The 16,007-nt window shown below is 48.2% G+C and overlaps 1 protein-coding gene across 3 annotated transcripts in view; it reads right to left on the reverse strand.

Annotated features, from left to right (window-relative positions):
• YTHDC2 (YTH N6-methyladenosine RNA binding protein C2) overlaps positions 1–16,007 on the reverse strand; it is a 274,280-nt gene that overhangs the window by 132,860 nt on the left and 125,413 nt on the right. For all 3 annotated transcript variants that reach the window (XM_077462267.1, XM_077462265.1, XM_077462266.1), the window contains one exon: positions 13,620–13,755. In XM_077462267.1, coding sequence (XP_077318393.1) covers positions 13,620–13,755 — 136 coding nt within the window. The remainder of the gene's footprint in view (positions 1–13,619; positions 13,756–16,007) is intronic.

The raw sequence follows: 16,007 nt of genomic DNA on the forward strand, positions 1-16,007 counted from the left end.
ACCTTGATGGTTGACATACACCACCGTCGTGGCGTTGTCCGACTGGATCCTAACCAATGCCCCTGTAGCCTCTGTGACCATGTGGAGAGGCACTGACCGATTGCCCTGAAGCTCCAGCACATTGATCGGCAGGCGGGATTCTTCCTGCGTCCAAAGACCCTGGGCCAAACTCGCCCCAGCCGGTTAGGCTGGCGTCCGTTGTTTTCACCGTCCAATTTAGAGGACGGAACGACTTCACAGACAGATGGACCAGAGACCTCAGCCACCACAGAAAATAATCTCTGACTAGCTGGCTCATGCGAATTTTACAATCCAGGAAAGTCGGAGATTTGTCCCATTTGGACAGGATCTCTTTCTGCAAGACTCGAGTGTGAAATTGAGCATAAGGTACCGCCGCAAAAGTGGCTACCATGAGACCCAGAACTCGCATGCAGAAACGCAGCGATGACCGCTGGTGGGAAATCAACAACTGCACCACCGATTAAAGAGTATTGGCCTTTTCCGAAGGGAGAAAAACTCTAGCTCTCTGGACTCCTCTCTGAGGAGTCCAGAATCAACCCCAGGTACTCCAGGCGCTGAGTCGGCACCAACACCGACTTCTGAAGGTTCAACACCCAAACTCCCGGAGAGTCTATATGGTGATCTCCACATCCTCCCTTAATTGAGGCAGAAGCTGCTCTCAGGAGGAGATTGTCCAGGTAACCCACGACTGTGATCCCTCATTGTCTTAGCAACGCCAGAATTGGGGCTAGCACCTTGGTGAATACCCTTGGCACCATCGCTAGGCCAAAGGGGAGATCTACGAATTGGTAGTGCTCTTCCCCGACTGCAAATCGTAAAGACCTCTGATGCCTGACGCATATGGGACAAGTATGCGTCCTTGATGTCCAAAGATGCAGAGAAATCACCCGATGGAGTGCAGCGACCACTTAAGGAACCTAATCAATCCTGAACCTTCGCACCTTCACGAAGCAGTTGAGGGTCTTGAGATCAAACCGGACTGACCTTTTCCTTCTTTGGGACTACAAACAGATTGGAGTAGAATCCCTGAAACCTTTCTGGTGTCGGTACAGGTACTATCACCCCACGCAGCAGCAGGTCTTGTACTGCCCCAAACAGGGCCTCCCTCCGAGCTGGAAGAAGATGAAGTTTGGAGGGAAAAAATGTATTTGGCGGACAAGAAAAACTATCTTGTAGCCCAGGGGTCGGGAACCTATGGCTCGCGAGCCAGATGTGGCTCTTTTGATGGCCACATCTGGCTCTCGCCTCTCAATCCGCGGATCGCGTGGTGTTAAGAAGCGAGAGCACATAGGAAAGGCCGCAGCTTCGGCCTAGCTCCGGAGCAGCGGCCATCTGGGTACACCCGGCAGCTTAAGTGAGCGGCGCGCTGGCGTCATCACCCGCCTCAACTGCTGGTGTGGATCTGCCTGCTTGTGTAATGGTAAGCAAGCAAACAGTCATAGGGGATATGTGGATATTGCAGTGGGGGGAGATTTGCGGATATTGCAGTGGGGGGAGGAGATGTGGATATTGCAGCGGGGGGGGGAGGAGATGTGGATATTGCAGCGGGGGGGGAGGAGATGTGGATATTGCAGCGGGGGGGAGGAGATGTGGATATTGCAGCGGGGGGGAGGAGATGTGGATATTGCAGCGGGGGGGAGGAGATGTGGATATTGCAGCGGGGGGGGAGGAGATGTGGACATGACAGCGGGGGGGGGGGGGGGGGGAGACGACGTGGACATGACAGCGGGGGGGGGGGGGGAGACGACGTGGACATGACAGCGGGGGGGAGACGACGTGGACATGACAGCGGGGGGGGGGGGGAGACGACGTGGACATGACAGCGGGGGGGGGGGGGGAGACGACGTGGACATGACAGCGGGGGGGAGACGACGTGGACATGACAGCGGGGGGGAAGACGACGTGGACATGACAGCGGGGGGGAAGACGACGTGGACATGACAGCGGGGTCCCTACCCCTGTTGTAGCCTGAAGAAACCAGTTTGCAGACCCACTGGTCAGAAAGAAGGGAGGTCCACCGTACTGCAAACTTCCGAAGGTGATCCCCCACCCAAGAGTCGGGTGGGGGCAAATCTTCATGCGGCAACAGATTTTCTCGCCGGCTTGTGACACCAGGGACGTTTTTATCCCACAGCGGCACCTTGTTGGACTCGGAACGCTTACCTGGTGACCCCGGTTTATACTCACTGTAAAATCCTTCTATCTGAAGTTCACCGAATCAGCTACTTTATTTTTGACCATCGGGTTGTTACGCAACCTTCAGGAGAGGACTAGGCAGAACATGTTAACATGTACAAAAACAGAACTTTCTAGTTCCGCCCAAGGGGCGGTCCCTTCAGTAACAACAACCCAGCCTGCTTCCTGCAGCCTCAGTATGTCAACAAGCAGTATAACGTAATCAACAGGAGGGGAGGGTGCTGTGACAGTCAGTGAACTTCAGAGAGAAAGATTTTATGGTGAGTACAAAGATCCCATTTTCTCTTTCATTCACTGACTAAAACAGCTCCTTTACTCTTGACCATCCGGACGTCCCCAAGCAGTTTCATAACGAGGGGTTGGAAACAGCATAAAAAAACTTCACCCACAACGAGAAGTGCTCCCTAACAGGGGAGTCACCACCTTATCTAACCGCATCAGAACTTGTGATTAACAATGCAACAGTGCATTATACTCAAGAGTAACTGTAATTTCTTATCAAACGAAAAACAGAAAAAAATAAGTGCAATTGCAACATTACACCGCCCCCTGCAAAACTTTGTGGCCAAAACAGGCATCAGACGATGCGCTTACATCCACTTTGTAGAATTTTGTATAAGTATGAACGGACGACCAAGTCGCTGCCTTAGACACTTCAGCAACTGACGCTTGATGTCGGAAAGCCCAAGAAGTTCCAATTGCCCGGGTGGAATAGTCCGTGACAGGAAAGGGGGACACCTGCCCCTTCAAGGCGTTGGTCTGTACCACAATCTGTCCGAGCCACCTGGAAATGGTGGCCGACGAGACCGCCATACCTTTTTTCGGACTAGCTACCGAAACGAACGAGTCTGACTAACGAAATGGGGGCCGCGGCACACAAATACACCCTTAGAGCCAGGACCACATCCAGGGAATGAAAGGCCACCTCCTTAGGATGTGTCGGTTTAGGACACAAAGATTGTAAAACAATGTCTTGATTGATGTGGAACGCCGAAACCACCTTCGGTAGAAAAGAAGGTTGCGGACGCAACACCACCTTATCCTTATGGATAACTAGATACGGCGACTTGCAGGACAAGGCCGCCAGTTCCGAAACCCTCCTGGATGATGTAATGGCCACTAGAAAGACCACTTTCTGGGAAAAAGTCAACAAGGGAAATTCTCTGACATCCTTAAATGGCTGTTTCTGAAGCGCCGATAACACCAGGTTCAGATCCCACGGGGGTAACGGTGGAACTACATGTCGAACCCCCAGAACAAAAGTTGCTCACTAGAGAGTGAGACGCCAGGGGTTGCTGTAAAAACATAGCCAAGGCTTATATTTGTCCTTCAATGGTGCTCAAAGCCAACTTCTGGTCTACCCCTCGCTGTAGAAACAGCAGAATCCTGGAAATGGAATAGGTGGGCGGACGCCATCCTTTCTCCTCAGACAGAGATGTATGCCTTCCAGGTACCATGTTATATGTCCAAGAAGAGGATTTCCAACCTCTCAAAACAGTTGAAATCACCGAGTCCGATAGGCCCCGGTTCCTTAGCACCTAGCTCTCAGCAGGATGGATCTCCACACATCTCATCAGCGATAGTAAAGCAGGATGGAGAATCAGACCTTGAGACAGGTGGTCTTCTCACATCGGTAGTCACCAGGGAGCGCCCGCAAACCAGGCGTACTAGGTCGGCATACCAGGGGCGCCGAGGCCAAACGGAGGCAATCAGAATTACTGGAATCCTCTCGGTCTCCACTCCACAAAGCAGAAGTGGTAGTAGCATTAGCGGAGGAATGGCATAGATCAGTCGGTACTGAACCCACGGAGCCACCAGCACATCCAAGGATCTCTTGTCCTGGATACGAATCTCAGCCCTTCCGATTGAGGTGGGAAGCCATGAGATCCACGTCTGGTGTGCACCATCACAGGCACAGTAGCCTGAACACCTCCGGATACAGCGCTCATTCTCCTGGGTCCAGAATCTGGCGACTTAAGTAGTCCGCCTGCCAGTTTTCCACTCTAGGGATGTAAATGGCCGATAGGGCCGGTACATGTCGCTCTGCCTACTTTAGGATGTGAGCGACATCACGTGCAGCAACCAAGCTTCTTGTTCCTCCTTGATGATTGACATATGCCACCACCGTGGCGTTGTCTGACTGGATCCTGATCGGACGCCCTCATCGACTATGTGGAGAGGCAAAGCCTGACCACTCTAAGTTCGAGCACACTGATTGGCAACTTGGGTTCTCCACCCAACCAGAGACCCTGGGTCGACTGTACTCCCAGTACTCAACTCCAGCTGGTCAGGCTGGTGTCTGTTGTGATCACAGTCCAATGCAGAGGTAGGAACAATTTCCCACACTGGAGTGCCGGGGACCACAACCACCAAAGTAGGGAGTCCCCGATTGACTGGCTCACCTGAATCTGCCGATCCAGGGATAACGGAGATATGTCCCATTTCGTCAATATCTCCTTCTGCAGGACTCTGGTATGAAACCGGGCATACCATGAGGCCCAAAACTTGCGTGCAGAAACGCGACGACCACCTGCGGTTCAGCAATAGTTTTTCCGCGGCTCTGAGAGTCTGCAGTTTTGTCTGAAGGGAGAAAACTATCGCTTCCATGGAGTCCAGCGGTAAGCCTAGGTACTCCAAGCTCTGAATCGCTATGAGCACTTACTTTTTAAGTTCAACAGCCACAAAGATTCCTGCAGGGTTTGCATGGTTATCACCACATCCTCCTTTAATTTTGAGGCGGAAACAGCTCTTGGAAGGAGATGGCCCAGATAACCTACGATTGCGATCCCGCGTTGTCTCAACGTCAAAATTGGGGTCAATACCTTGGTAAAGACTCGGAGTGCTGAAACCAAGCCAAAAAGGGGGAGCCACAAACTGGTAGTGGTAATTCACAGAACCCTCTGATGCCTGAGGCATATGGGTATGTGCATCCTGGATGTCCAAAGACGCCAGGGAGTCCCCTTGATGGAGTGCAGCGACTACTGAGCGAACTGATTCCATTCTGAACCTCTGTACTTGAACAAAGCAATTGAGGCTATTAGGTCCAATCTTGGACTTAACCCTTCCTTTTTGGGGACTACAGATTAGAGTAGAACCTTTCTGACTCCGGAACAGGCACTATCACCCTGCAGCTTAGCAGGTCCCATACTGTCCCCAATAGGGCCTCCCAGCGAGCAAAGAGTAAAGGAGGGGAAGAATCTGTTGGCCAAGAGAGCAACTCTATCTTGTAGCCAGAGGAAATCAGTTTGCAGGCCCATTGGTCAGACAGCCGAGAGGCCCACCGGGCTGCAAATTCCCAAAGGCGACCCCCCACCCGTATGACGGGCGGGGTCAAACCTTCATGCGGTTGGCTACCCGTCAGGGAATCGAACCACGGTCTCGCGCATGACAGGTGGGGATACTCTCCACTATACTAACGAGGTACCACTTTTGCTGGCAGGCTTGTAAGGCTTGCGGTTCCAGGAACGCTTTTGTCCCCCAGAGGTCGTCCTGTTGGACTGGGAGTGTTCAGCCGAAGTCCCGGCCGGACGAACAAACCTCTTTTGAGCGGGAAAGGAGGGTCCTTGCCTGCTGCTTGGCTCCTTTACCTTGCTCCCACAGGCCAGGAAGACTCTCTGCCCACCTGTGACATTCTTAATAATGTCATCCAACAAAGAGCCACTCACCAAGGAAGGGTAGATCCGTCAAGGTTTTTTTATGCTTGGTCCACCGACCAGCATTTCAGCCAAATCAGGTGCCTTAACAGCACTGCTGACACCGAAGCCCTGGATAGCAGAGGAAGTGTATTCAGAGCCATGTCCTAAATGTACTTTAGACCGTGCACTACCTGGTCTGCTAGTTCCATGCAGACGGAAGTAGCCTGCTGATTCTCCAATTCCCGGTGCAAAAGATTTGCCCATTCAGTAATTGTCTGCGACACAAGTGCTGTGGTCAGTACTGGTCGTATTGCTGACCCCCCAACCGTAAATAAGGAACGGGCCACTGCCTCAGTTCCTGCCCGTGGGGTCCTTAACACAGGAGCCCACTCTACCGAGATCGTGGTTACTTTGCTTAACCTGGACACTGGGGGGTCCACGACCAGAGGAGTCGACCATTATTTAGAAGGCTCTACTCAAAGGGTTAACGTACCGCCATGCTTTTTGGGACCAAAAAGATCCGTTGCGGTCGCCCCCATTCCTGTATATTAACTCAAGTCAGATACGGAAACACCTTAGATGTACGGGCTGGCTAACAGGACCCAAAAGGGACCATTACTGTAGCAGAAGGACCTGCTGTATCCTGATCTTCAGGGTATCACGCACAGCTGTGATAGGTGCTCCAACTAGCGCTTTTCTTGACCCAGACAGGGACTCATCCTCACTGTCCAATCGGTCCTGGTCAGCGTCATCTGAAACGACAAAGCAGGGGCCGCTTTCTACCACCTTGCGCCCGCACACGAACTCCACCCTGACAACAAACGTTTTTAGGACCGCAGACAAGGCGTCCAAAGGCACTGCATTGTTTGCAGACGAGCCGGTTGCAGTTGCAGGGAGTTCGGGGGAAGAAACACCAGTTTCTGAAGCCATGCTGACCCAACCTGTCTGCCACCTGTTGGGGACTTAGGACAGGTGTATAGTCCCACCTTCCTAGCTGCTGCAGGCTGAGGGGCCCCACCGCAGGACTTACCACCCTGACCGAGTTCTGCGCCGTCCAGCTAGTAGTGTCTGTGTCCTGTGTCAGCTCCCAGGTGTCTGTGAGCAAAAACTGCGCTGTTCTGAGCCTCAGGGACCAGCGCTGGGCATAAAAACCGTGCTGGGCTACAACAAAATGGCCACTGAGTGTCCAGTATAAAGGACATAATCACCCAGTGAGTCACACCAAACATGGCCGCCAAACAACTGTACACAGAACGACAGTGAAAAAAACACAGAAAAAGGCGGCAGAACAGCGCTATGGCGATCAGCATGTGCAGACCTCCAGACACCCAGGGGCACAGCCACCCAGCCTAGCCCCCCCCCCACCCAAAGTGAGAGCCCCCCAGGGGACCGTCCTCTATATAGCGCACACACTGCTCAGCAGCCCATGCAGCATCCCCCCCTAGGGGAAGCGGGGGGGAGATATGGACAGGGAGAGAAGAGAGGGACCCCTGAATCGACCTTGCAGGGAATGCCCAGCAGCTCAGCCCCACGAGGCAGGGAGAGCTGTACTTACCAGCTGGGGACATTCCATGACAGACCCACTCCCGAAGAGTGCAGGGTGGCAGTAGCCTGGTCATATGTGTGCCCCGGAGGATTGCGCTCAACGGCCGCCCATGGAGCCTGAGGGGCATGTTGTGGCAGACCCAGCTTGTAGCTATGGTCTGCACACACTTGATGGCCAGGCTGGGGAGACTACAAGGATAAGAGTATCCAACCTGTCACCCAGCCGGGTGTTGATCACAGGATCTAATCTTGGGCAAAAAGCAAACTTCTGCAAAAAAAAGCCAGCGATAATTTTATGTATTACAGGATTTTATTTATTTTTTTATATATATTTTTTTTTTTAAGTGTCACTAAACGTTAAAATAAATAAAACCCTTCGTAATAATTACTATATTATGCCTGCCTCCTTTTTTTAGCACAAAAAACCTTTATTTATAACTCAGTTAGTAAACCCTGTAGTCACCAATAGTGTCAACAATCTGAAGGGTCATAGAGCTTTCGCATCATTGCCACCACACTGCACATTGTCCCCTCCTTCAACCTTAGCCGTGTCTACACATTTACGGTAAAGGAAATCTCCTGGTTACAACTGCCTGGGTTAGGGGTAGAGCCAAGCTGGAGAGTGTCACATGTCTTGTGACGTGGCTTCATCTTTTCTAGGCCCTCCCCCAGGCCAAGCAAAGTGGATTGAAGTGGTTAGTCAAGGATTTGATCTGCCTGAAGACGTTGGTGGATCAGATCCTTGCCCGACAGGTCGACTCTTTTTTGCGCAAACTCTTTCATTGGCTGTCACTGTGCTCAGTACAGAGCAGAACACAGGTTTGCACTGATGTGCACTTCTGCGCACCACTGTTATTTTTGGTTCCTGCTCAGCTGAAAATGCTCTGTACTGTGAGCTGGATGTTCAAATGCCGTGTGACCTGTGAGTCGGGGGGGATCTTTACATAGAGCTCACATTACAGAGCATTTCCCAGCTGAGCCAAAGCTGAAAGATCAGAGAATGGGACACAAGGTTCTTATCACAGCAGTATGTTGTACAAGCCTATATGCTGCTCTGTGCTGAGCACAATGGCGGCCAACGAAAGATTGTTTAACCTCCCTGGCGGTATGAGTTCAGATTTTAGGTGTTGAAAGCGGTACCATTATTTTGCATGAAAATTTGGCGTTTTATATTGTAGTCCTGTAATTCTTAGGAATAACTCAAATCTGTCCAAACCAGAGTCTAGTAGACATCCCGGGTATGATAAAGTTTGAAAAATGAAATCATAAATTATAATATAACTACAAATAAATTATACCAAATAATAATAATAATATAACAATGATAAAAAATATTCAATAATGTAATCAAATCAAAAACACTGAAATTTGCTCAGTTGCAGAAATGTCACGGTCATTACTTTTCAGTATTTGTGGAAAGATCTCCCCACAAATCGCTATCGCTCAATTCTGTGAGTGATTCTAATTTATCGCTGTTTTCTAGCTGGTCTAAAACCATTTTTGATGTAAAGGGACAGTTTTGGTTGCTATGGACAATCTCCAGTTTCCAGGCATAAAGAACAGTTTTTATAATATAAAACTGCATGCAGGACACTGGACAGAACACTAGGGACAAAGGGGATGCAAAATTACATACAGAAATGTAATCTGTAAGATTACATTATACTGTATGTAATGTGTGTGTTTCACTTTTTGAATTTGGCGCCATTCTCAGCCCCATGCATCACAACTCTCGCAGGGAACGGAGCTCGGCTCCATGATAGATCGAGCGGAGGCTGGCTCGCTCATATAGCAGGGGGACATCGCTGGATCCACGGGACAAGGTAAGTAACCTCTCCCCGGATTCAGCCATGCGGTCCTAAGTTTGGCTCGGGGTTACCGCTAAAAAGGTACAAAATTTTCACCCCACGCCAGACTCGGGAATACCGCCAGGGGGGTTAAAGTAGAATGGAGCGGATCAGTCAAGGATCTGATCCAGCCACCAATGCCTTTGGGTGGATCAGATCTTGACTGACCATTCTAATCCACTTCTCAAGGCCTGGGGAGAGGGCCTGAAATGTTGTCACAGATATTTTCTGCTTCAGCTTGGCCCCGCATCGCACCCAGGCTGTGGGGAAAGCGGGAAAACAAAAACACATGACCACCACTTTAGCAGAGACAAAAAAGGTACTCAAATTATTAAAGTTTTTTTTTTTTTATGTAAATCAGTAGCTAATAGCTTGCACTAATATTTAGATGTGGGCATAATATTCGTGTTTAGAACCAATTTAACAAGTTTTCTTTTAGAACCACAGCCTTATCTCTACGGTCCTCTTTCCCTCTTCACTGGGCAACTGACTCAATCCATTATCTGGGAGAGGACATTACACCGACATCTCTACTCTCTATTTGGCAAACTTGGCTCCATTGCTCCTCCGTCTTCAAGCTTATTTACTCCAATAGCACTCCCTCAACCTAACTTGGTTTGGGCAATGCAACGCTCTGAAGATGACCATGCTGCCTAAGGTGCTATATTTGCTGCAGGCACTGCCTATTTGTCTCCCCTTGTACAATGTTTGTATGGTCCCATCAGTGATCATGCCTCAAGCTCCAACTTCTCCACCTTCCAAAGCCTCGGGGAGGAGTCGGACTCCAAGATGTGTGGGCCTATTACAGAGCAGTGCACCTTACCAGAATAGTGGACTGGCATCACCATAGAAAAGCAGAACAATGGGTGGCCTTGGAACTGGAAGACTCCAATGACATGGTACAAAGTTGGCCCTGGATCACCTTCTCTTTACCCAGGGCCCTCAGTCACCATCCCACCCTTGGCAGCACATTGTCGGTAGCTAGGGACGCACTCAGACACTCTTCATTATCGCCAATACCTTCCCCCTTGGTGCCTATACTGGGCAATCCAGAATTTATACCAGGCCTTCAGAACCTTCACTTTCAGCGCCTGGCTGTAAGTGGCCGGCTTAATTTCTGGGATTTTTTTGGAGCCAGATGGCAGGATCTGCGCGACAGCTACAGACCCCTCTCTAGACTTCTGGAGCAGTCTCCAGTTGTGCAACTTTCTCAGTTGGTGCTTGCGCACTTGGGGTATATTTTGACAGCTTACGGAGCTGGAATATATATGCCATAGGATGGAACCGATCCGCCATTGCCTCTCGTTGAATTACGTGTCCCTGCCCTGACCGACAACAGGGTATGAGGCTTTAGATGCAGGCAGTGCTGTGTTCTAGTTAACTTTTTTTTTTTTGCTTGTGTTGCGCACCTCAATAGGACAGCTTTTTGTACATCCAAAAGGTTCCAGAATTCATGCATTCTTTAGATGGACAGAAAATCCTTTTCTTGTAGTACATCACGGGACACAGAGGGGAGGACCTCTTTTTGGGATTTGTGTATATTGCTTTGCTACAAAAAATGAGGTACTCCTGGTAGGAGGACGGGTTATATAGGGAGTGAACTTCCTGTCTTGGGTGTGCCAGTGTCCATCGCCTAAAAGTGCCTATATACTCAGGATTTTACAGGTAAGCCGTTATAAAAATCCTGTTTTTTCCCCAAATACATTATACCGAGAAGTGGACTTCCCGGTGGCACCATACCGGGATTGATGAAAGTGAGTCAGTGTACAAGATATTCAGATATCAGAAAAAGAGCAGCACCCAGAGCAAGCCCAATATAACGGGAAGGGGAGCAAATGTGAAAAAAAAACGAACAAGAGGTCGTTTGAGAAGAGTAGAAGTAGGGAATCGATTGTCCCTTGTACGGAAGAGGAGAGCTAAGGTTCAGCGGGCGGGGGGTGTAGCCTCTCACCCAGGGAATGTAACCAATCTCAAAGGTTAAGGCCAATTGCGAGACCCCCTGAAGATAGGCATTAGTATATTTAACATGTTGCCACGGTCTCCAGGTGTCACAGAAGATCTTTTCCCTGTTGCGCAAAGACTACGTAAGATGCTCCATCTCCCTGAATTCATTGACTTTGAACCACAAGGATTCTGATGGTGGGTTCTCGGAATTTCCAACAAAGGGGGGTGCATGCCTTAGCCGCATTCAATAACTGAATTGTGAGGGAGGCCTTCTACTTCTTGATTGGACATTCGGAAAGAGGCAACAGACAGGCCATAGGGTTTCCCCCCCAAGACTACGTTAGTCAGGTGCTTGACAGTACCAATCACCTCCCACCAAAGGGCCCTAATCTGGGACAATCCCAAAAGATATGAAGCATCGTTCCCTCTGCATTGCCAGACCACCAGCATGTACTGGGGAACTGAGGATAAAAGCGGTGCAAAGCGGCCGGTAATCTGTAAGAGCGGGTCAGGATCTTGTAGCCAGTCTCTTGTAATTTAATGGCCATGGAAGACTTCTGTGCAAAACTGAGAATTTTCTACTTCTGTACGTCAGTAAATTTGGTTTCAAGGTCCACTTCCCATTTAGAAAGAAACACGGGCACATAAACTGCAAACTGCAACACTTGAAAAAATAAAAATTACATAAAAATTTGTTTTCATGGTTTCTATTGAGTGTCACAGGAATTCTGCTGCAACCTACAGGAGAAATGGACACAAAGGCAGGACCTACGTTCTTCAACAGACACCAAGAGGATTTTTCTGTAATAACGAAAACCCTCTTTTACAGGTTAGCTGTTATAAAAATCCTATTCTCTTTATCGTACATAACAGGACACAGAGCCATAGTATTAAAAATAAGGGACGTCCCACAGGAATGCTATTTAAGGGAAGGGAGACAACCCGCAGGGCGCCCCCAGACTTGAGGACCTATACTGCTGCTTGCAGCACACTGCGCCCAAAGGCGACATCCTCATGTCTTTACATCCGATAAAACCTGGTGAATATATGTACTGAAGACCAATTTGCAGCCTTACAGATCTGAGCCATGGAGGCATGGTCATGCATTGCCCAAGAAGCACTAACTGCTCTGGTACAGTGCGCTTTGACTTCAAAAGGTGGAATGTTAACTTTTAAACCATAAGCCTGAATGATAACTTGCCGAATCCACTTAGAAATAGTGGATTTTAGACGCTTCCTGTCCTTTCCTAGGACCTACCGGCAGCACAAATAAGACATCAATGTAGTGACCTCTCTTCCTTAGAACATGGCTTTGGAAAAAACAATGGTAGGACAATATCTTGGTTGAGGTGAAAAGCTGAGACCACTTTAGGCAGAAAACTTTGATGAGGATGCAACAGGACCCTGTCCTTGTGAATCATCAACTATGGCTCTTTACAAGAAAGAGCAGCCAATTCCGAAACCCTCCTTGCTGAGGATATAGCAACCAAGAACACTAACTTTCTTGTCAGAAGGGGGACAAAGGGAATATACTGTTTCGGTTCAAAGGGCTGTTTTTGCAACACTGACAAAACTAAGTTCAAGTCCCAAGGGTTCAAAGGTGATCTAAAAGTAAATGCACTACTTGCTGAACTATAGTCTAGCAATAAAATGCTGATAATAAAAGTTCAGCCTGGCGCTAAGTAAAATGCGTTTTTTCCTCAATTTGGGAATGCCTGCATGCAGCACTTTATGTGCCCCCACCACTTCCGTGTTCTGTGTGATTAACAGCTGTACACTACAGCTGCTAGCACACTACAGCTGCTAGCTGAGGAGAGTCTGCTTTCTGGGCTTTGTTTCCCCCGCGTTTGCGCCGTGTACACTCGCGGACGCTACATCCCGAACATGGCGCCGCACCTAGGCCATGCCCTATCCATTCGTCAACCGCCCTCCCTTCTCTGCACACATCTAGTCACACCAGAGGGGCCTGACAACCCCAAATATCAGAGCTAGGGGAAATAAAACAATCATGACAAAGTGTACTACTGAATGGCTGAAAACACAAAACAATTGAAGATGAGGGGGAAGGAGGGGCTTTTTAATCCTTCTAGGTTTGAGTTTCCTGTTGAAGGCAGAGCCCATCTCTCAAGTAGCTTTCCTGGCAAATGATTTGGGAAAATAAGGCGCTCTGGTGGGGGGGGTTTATACCCAGGGCTGGCCTACAGTTTTGTTTTTGTTTTGATAGTCGATTCCCAGTAAGTGGCAGTATAACCGAAAGGTGGAAGAATTCCTGTGCCTTGCAATGGGTGAGGAATGGGGAAAGAAAACATGTTTTCATAAAGTCACTTTGTAGAAGCCATAACAGCTGTCTTGATGCCACGGATGAAGAGAACATGGGACAACATGATACGCAATAAACAGTACACAGTAATACAAAGAGCTTAAAACTTACCACTAACATTTTCTGTCAATATCAAGTTAAACAGTTGAGGAAAAGCATCAACATCTTTGTTCAGCCAAATATCCGAGAGACAGGAGTCCATTTCTCTTATTAGCCAGGGCTCTAGGCTGTTTACATCCTTCTCCATCTTCACATGCACAAACAAAAGAACAAGTCAAAATAACACGGAAAAATGTTCCACATGTATGACAGAGCAACAGCTGCTATGATGTTAAACATAAGGGACTAGAACACCCCAAATATTCTTTACAGAATTTTTGAACACTGCACAAAAGCGTATTTTAATTCAGGAAATATTTACAGCATTAATAAATCATATTTAGGTCGGTGAAAAATAAATGTTTAGTACCTTTTTATGTTGTTGGAGTCTGCAGTCACATGACTGTGCAGCCTTCCTTGGCTCGCTCCTCCCAAGAGGGGGCATGTCCGATTAGAAAGTGAATATAGAATAAGTGTCCGATATCAAACAGAGCAGGGAAGTGCATTCCCTGTCTGTATGCATTTTTGTCCCTTATCCCTACAGATCAGTCAGTATCACGGCAGCCTGCAGCCCTCCCTCACCTTCAATCTCCTGCTAGCCAACTCCTCGCTTCAGGTCCTGGCAGCTACTTTCCTCCACCTCACACTGATTCCATAACTGATACTGGCAGTCAGTATATAAGAGTGTGAGAGTGAGAGTGAGAGTGAGAGTGAGAGTGAGAGTGAGAGTGACAGTGTGTGTGTGTGTGTGTGTGTATTATATATCACACTTTGGCCTAAATTTATTAAGAAATTGGATTGCATGGTCTTTTTTTTTTATTAGCTAGGTTTTATAACAGAAAGTAGAACATATTGTTTTTCAGTCTTTCATCGATACAAAAAATAAAAATAAAATAAAAAAACAGGGGTGATCAAATACCACCAAAAAGCAGCTCTACTTTTGAGAACAAATTATATAAATTTAATTTGGTCCTTGACCCCTGGGCAGCAGGCTAGTGCCAGTCTGTGGGCTGTTGCTGACCGGGCCGCACAGCAGGAGATGAGCGGCGGTCACGGTCCGCACTAGGCTGTCACAGACCAAGAACTGCGCTCATCTCGTGCTGTGCGGCCACCGCTATCTACTGCCCAGCTTCCCTGTGACAGTGCAAACCAGCGTTCCTCGACAGTTTCCCCTGCCCTTGCACTCAGTGGCGAGAGAAAAAATCCACAGCATTCACATTGTTCATGTCAGTGAGTGATGCTCTCCGTTGAACTGCAGTAGCTCAAAGGAGAACACTTCAGAACCAATGTCCTGCTCTAAAGCTTGCCAGTGCCACAACAGAAGAGCAGAATAGCTGAGGTGAAGTGGTGAGGGAGGGGATTTAGTTACCAAGATAAGCACTGATGGCTGGGTGGAGTATAAGTAATAATTGATGAAAAAGAGTAGAGGGTAGAGGTGAGCCCTGGTTTAAGTCTAACTTAATATTTATATTTTAGCATAAAAGTAACCTCTTCTCTGTTGATGGTGGGGTGCAGAAGTCAACTGCAGGTAGGGTACGGGGGGGGGGGGGGGGGGGGGTGAACTGAGGGTAGGGTGCAGGGGTGAGATTTGGAGAAGGGTACAGAAATGAGCTTTGGATGTTGAGGTACAGAGGTGAGATTTGGACACAGTAAAGAGGTAAGCAGTAGATAGGAGGTGCAGAGGTGAGTGTTAATTTTTTAGGGGGAAACGTTGTAGAATTTTGACTGGGGAAGATTTTTATTAGGTAGGGAGGGACAACACAGCATACATACAGAATAGCATACCTAGATCATTGGTTTAACAATGTCCCTCTAACTCTAATTGTAAAAATTAGGCCACAACCACTCCATGACGCAGACCACATCACCCCGACCCCGTTTTTTTTTTTTTTTTTTTTTTTGGAGTTTGCATAAAAAAATAAAACAAAGAAAAAAGTTACATAATACAGCCATTAAAAAAATCCTATACATTTATACTAATCTATAGAACTTCTATAACTTAAACTACTCATGTCATTAATATTGAGAGGACAGGGGAAGGATGGTGTGTCATTTATTTCAGGTGACCAAATCGGGAAGAGCTGCTAAGGTTGAGGATAACGCCTTTAGGAGAACCTTCAGATAATGGCAAAATTAGGGCTTCACTGCTACAAGACTTTTAGCTGAAGAAGAAAATCAACGGGAACAATGCCTATTGTGTTGCGTTTGTGATGTCTGATTATAACCATACGCGCCATATTTTGTCAAACTTGGCTGGGCAGCATCTGGCGAGATAGGCCTCTTTGTATAGTGGCACCGCTGAGTTGATCAGCAATTTCCATGTATTCCAAGTAGGTACCTTCATTTGTTTCCATATAATTAGTAGAGCTTTCCTAGCTTAAAATAATAGAAGTCCTATTA

This window comes from Lithobates pipiens, unplaced genomic scaffold (assembly GCF_037356315.1).
Source record: "Lithobates pipiens isolate NorthernLeopardFrog02 unplaced genomic scaffold, aLitPip1_a1.2 Scaffold_3, whole genome shotgun sequence".
NCBI lineage: Eukaryota > Metazoa > Chordata > Amphibia > Anura > Ranidae > Lithobates > Lithobates pipiens.